Source organism: Buceros rhinoceros, unplaced genomic scaffold, assembly GCF_000710305.1.
Source record: "Buceros rhinoceros silvestris isolate BGI_N320 unplaced genomic scaffold, ASM71030v1 scaffold32270, whole genome shotgun sequence".
Lineage (NCBI taxonomy): Eukaryota > Metazoa > Chordata > Aves > Bucerotiformes > Bucerotidae > Buceros > Buceros rhinoceros.
The window spans coordinates 21316-25750 of NW_010391841.1; the positions used below are offsets into that span (position 1 = coordinate 21316).

At 53.7% G+C, this 4435-nt stretch overlaps 1 protein-coding gene across 2 annotated transcripts in view; it reads left to right on the forward strand.

The window, feature by feature from the left end:
* ACLY (ATP citrate lyase) overlaps positions 1–3591 on the forward strand; it is a 19216-nt gene extending 15625 nt beyond the window's left edge. For both annotated transcript variants that reach the window (XM_010143183.1, XM_010143191.1), the window contains 9 exons: positions 92–219; positions 376–469; positions 693–847; positions 1298–1448; positions 1968–2111; positions 2286–2399; positions 2903–2985; positions 3219–3295; positions 3421–3591. In XM_010143183.1, the coding sequence (XP_010141485.1) occupies positions 92–219; positions 376–469; positions 693–847; positions 1298–1448; positions 1968–2111; positions 2286–2399; positions 2903–2985; positions 3219–3295; positions 3421–3515 (1041 nt within the window). In that variant the 3' untranslated portion in view covers positions 3516–3591. The remainder of the gene's footprint in view (positions 1–91; positions 220–375; positions 470–692; positions 848–1297; positions 1449–1967; positions 2112–2285; positions 2400–2902; positions 2986–3218; positions 3296–3420) is intronic.
* Positions 3592–4435: the final 844 nt, after the last annotated feature.

Below are 4435 nucleotides of genomic sequence, written 5' to 3' on the forward strand. Positions count from 1 at the left end.
AACCGCCTTCCCTCACGTTGCCTAACCCTCCCAGACCCGCCAGTGGCAGCTTCACCACGTGGATCCTTAGTGCTGCCTCTTCTCTTTGCAGGTGCAGTTTGGCCACGCAGGAGCATGTGCCAACCAGGCTTCTGAAACGGCTGTCGCAAAGAATCAAGCCTTGAAAGAAGCTGGTGTGTGTGTTCCCCGGAGTTTCGATGAGCTGGGAGAGGTCATTCAGTAAGTCACGTCAGCAGGGGACAGAAGCTGTCAGGGCACTGATCCTGGCCTGATACTGGACTCTATTCCTGCTTAAGGAACACAACTTCTATTCTTGCTGGGGTTTTATGGTCTAGGTCGAGAGATGTCAAGTCAATACTTGGGTTCTCTCCCTAGGTCTGTCTACCAGGATCTTGTGGCCAAGAGAGTGATTGAACCAGCTGAGGAAGTGCCTCCTCCAACCGTGCCGATGGATTACTCCTGGGCGAGGGTGAGTGCACTGTTGTACCTGCCTTTTCCTTCCTTGGAAACCAGCAGGATGTTTGCTCTGATGCTGGGCATTATGGGGTTGTGTCTCGCCTGTGAGCTCACTGGCTGCGCTGGTTCTGGGCTGTGGAAGCCACAAGCTCAAGGCCCTGTCTGACCACTCTGCCTCCGCTGCCCCTGGCCGAGGTGGAGTGTTGACAATCCCATCTCTATTGCTGCGATTTCAGGAGCTGGGTCTGATCCGCAAACCAGCTTCCTTCATGACGAGCATCTGTGATGAGAGAGGTCAGGAGCTGATCTACGCTGGGATGCCCATCACCGAGGTCTTCAAAGAAGAGATGGGAATCGGCGGGGTGCTGGGCCTGCTCTGGTTTCAGAAGAGGTGAGGCAGCTTTTTGTGAAAGCTCCCAAGTTCTTTGGCTTGAAGTTTTGCTTGTTTATTAACTAATTAACACTCGCTGACTGCTTTTCATAACTGTCCCATCGACCCCGGTGAGACCGGGGAGTTTACAAGCACTTGCTAACCAGCCCACAGGGAGCTGTCTGAATGGCAGCAGTTTGCTGCCTTGCTCTGATCATGCCCTCACCAGAGGCCCCCTTGGCACTAGCAGGGAGCTCTGGCTCAGCAGAGCAGGAGGAACAGAACGGTTCCGCGCTCGGGGACTCGCGGAGCTCGCTGACCAGGCTGCCGCCTGTGAGCACGCCCAGCGTGTCCCTGTTCTTCTCCTGAGCACACACCAGAAGTCACTGGTCGCTGTCTGCTGTAACACCGTGTGTCTTGTGACTTGGTTTTTGTCACGATGAGTGAGTGACTGCAGTCTCTCCCGCTCAGGTTACCGAGGTACGCCTGCCAGTTCATCGAGATGTGTCTGATGGTCACGGCCGATCACGGCCCTGCTGTGTCTGGAGCCCACAACACCATCGTCTGTGCCAGAGCTGGAAAAGATCTTGTCTCGAGTCTCACCTCAGGCCTTCTTACCATCGTAAGTGCCTGATGCCCAGAAGACCCAGCTTTGCTGCTCATTGCTCGGTCTGGGTTTTGTTACTGACTGGCTGCAGCGCCATGGGTGGGTTGGGTCTGTTCACACTTTGAGGTTTCTATTGAATTTGGCCCCAACAGCCTCATGGTTTAAAACCCACTCCATTTTTCTAGACTATTTTGATGTCTCATTTCAGTCTAGAAGGATTTTCTGGAGGCCAAATTGCTGTCAGCACTGTCCCTGTGTGGTTGCCCAGTCCCTTCCAAGACTGGCAAGTAAAAAACATGGCTAAACCAGGCCTGAGATTGCATTTCTCCACGCTCTGTCTCTGGAGGAGAAGCGCTGGCTGCCCACAGGCACTTGTGTGAGGTACCAGCAGATGCTGGATCTCGGTCCCTGCCTACCCTCAGTTTCCTGAACTCCCAGGGACAGGCAGGGCAGGTGGGGAGGATAATCATCTGCTTGGCTTGTACCTGAACTGGGGAGTCCCTGGCTGTAACTCCCTGTGTGTGTCGCCCCCAGGGTGACCGGTTTGGTGGCGCCCTGGATGCTGCAGCTAAAATGTTCAGCAAAGCCTTCGACAGCGGCATCATCCCTATGGAGTTTGTGAACAAGATGAAGAAGGAAGGGAAGCTGATCATGGGCATCGGACACCGAGTCAAGTCGGTAAGTCTGGCGTTAGCCCAAATGAGGAGGGGCTCTTACAGGAGGGTGGGGGAGAGAAAAAACAGAGCAAAGAGAATTAGCAGCTTCTGGAGGCAGCTATTGGCCAAACTCTGCTCAACCTCCAAGCAGTGTGAGAGGCAAGATGTGTGACTGGACTGTGTTCTGTACCTGCAGATAAACAACCCAGACATGAGAGTCCAGATTCTCAAAGACTACGCGAAGCAGCATTTCCCTGCCACCCCGCTGCTGGACTACGCACTGGAAGTGGAAAAAATCACAACTTCCAAGGTGACACACACTGCGTTTAGCTGCTCGTGAGCCCCTTTTCTTACTGGGGGAGAAGTGCCCGGGGGTTACTGCTGTGTTGTCACTGCAGTGCTTCACAAATTGCTGCTGGGGGTTGGTTTATTGTGGTAGACTTGAGGCCAAGTACCGCTAGAGTTTGGAAAGGCTGAGGATCTTTGGGCACCAGAAAACGCCGAACAAACCAACACCCTCCGTCTGTGCTGTGCCCTGTCCTGCTCTTCCTCCCCGAGGCAGAGCTGGCCCGTGATGGCCCGCGGCAGATAATCGCTGTGGTGGAACCAAACGCTGGCCCGGTGTTTGGGGCTGGTTTTGTGTCGTTCCCATGAAGTGTGGCTCCCACTCAAGTTGCTGAGCGGCCTTTGCTGTTGCTGGGCTTGTGTGCCCGCGGTTATGGGCAACCCCCGAATTACCCGTGAGGATGGAAGCTGGGCTGAACATCTGCCACTGTTCACACCTTTACTGGGGGCTGTTTCCATTCCCTGCAGAAACCAAATCTTATCCTGAATGTAGACGGCCTTATCGGAGTTGCCTTTGTTGATGTGCTCAGGAACTGCGGCTCTTTCACGCGGTGAGTGCGTAGGGGGCTCTCTCTCGGGCCGGGCTCCTGTAGGAATGCCAGGAGCCAGATGCCAGCTCACATGGGGCCGGGCTTTCAAAAGGATGTGGTGGAGGAAATGCGGCCTGACCTGGGGGAAGAGCAGCTTTCCTGTGAGCTCCGTGGTGCTGCTGGCACTGGAGCAGGCTCACAGCCGCCCTGAACAGATCTCCATGAGGAGCTGTTTAATGTCTCTTCTCTTGCAGGGAAGAAGCAGATGAATATATCGATATAGGAGCTCTCAATGGCATCTTCGTACTAGGCAGGAGTATGGGATTCATTGGTAAGTTTGCCACGGGCTGCCCTGCCGAAGAACCTCGGGGAATCCAGAAGTCAAGGTTGTTTCAAGGCAAAGTAAGACTAGGAGGAGGAGCAGAGGTGGTGTAACACAAACCGCTTTCGTTTTAGGACACTATCTGGACCAGAAGAGATTGAAGCAGGGTCTGTACCGTCACCCGTGGGATGACATATCCTACGTCCTGCCAGAGCACATGACCATGTGAGAACCTGCCCTGTGGCCTCGAGCGTCACTGCGGGGGGACAGCAGCCTGCACGAGGACAGCCACGACTGGGACTTTGTGCACCGATGGCCTCTACAGATCAGAGACAGCGGTGCCTGGTCCAGAACAGACAGTTCCTCTAATAAAAACTAAATCTCATGCTCGTCCCTCAGTGACCTGCTGGGTTTCATACTGTCTCTCACCCTTTCATTTTTTTCTACTCATTTCAGTGTTTCCAGAGAGGATTTTAAGGGGTTTGGGGGGAGTTTTGCTCACAGGTTCAGTCTTGCTGAACTTGGGGAAGATCCCTTAGCCCGCTACCACACTGTAACTTTTCCTGTAGTCAGGACTTGGGTCATCTTGTTTCTCATTGTTTACTGTGTTCTCGCCTTCAGTCTGGTTGTAGCCCCTGGAGCAGGACCCCTGCTGCTGTTACTCAAACTCTCCTGTAGTAATTTAAAGTTGTAACATACTGCTGGTCAAAGTGTGAATCTGCCTGTGTGCTGCTGTCTGTATTTATGCCAACGCCTTCTCCTTTACCGTTAGTGCTGAGCTCCGGAACATCGCCCTCATGTTATCTGCAGATGCCAGAATAATCTGTCATAACTTCAGTGTCCTTCTCTGTGTATTGTAACCAACTCAAATAAATGATACACTACTCCTTTATTCCTTTTCTGCTTCTGGCTTCTAACTGTTGGTCCTGAACAGCCTCTGGGGGGGATGGGTGACCAGTCCTTCAACTTGTGATCCTCCGCGTGGCTCTTCTAGCTGGTTTAGGAGGGAAGAAGAAAACCCTACAGCTCTGTCCCGGCATCTTCCAGTGTCGGCCAGAAAGGTGCCGTGGGAGGAAGGAGCGATCGGTAACGGACGGGGCGTCCCGCGGGAGCTGTGGGCACTGAGCACCGTGTCAACGCGGAGCCCCG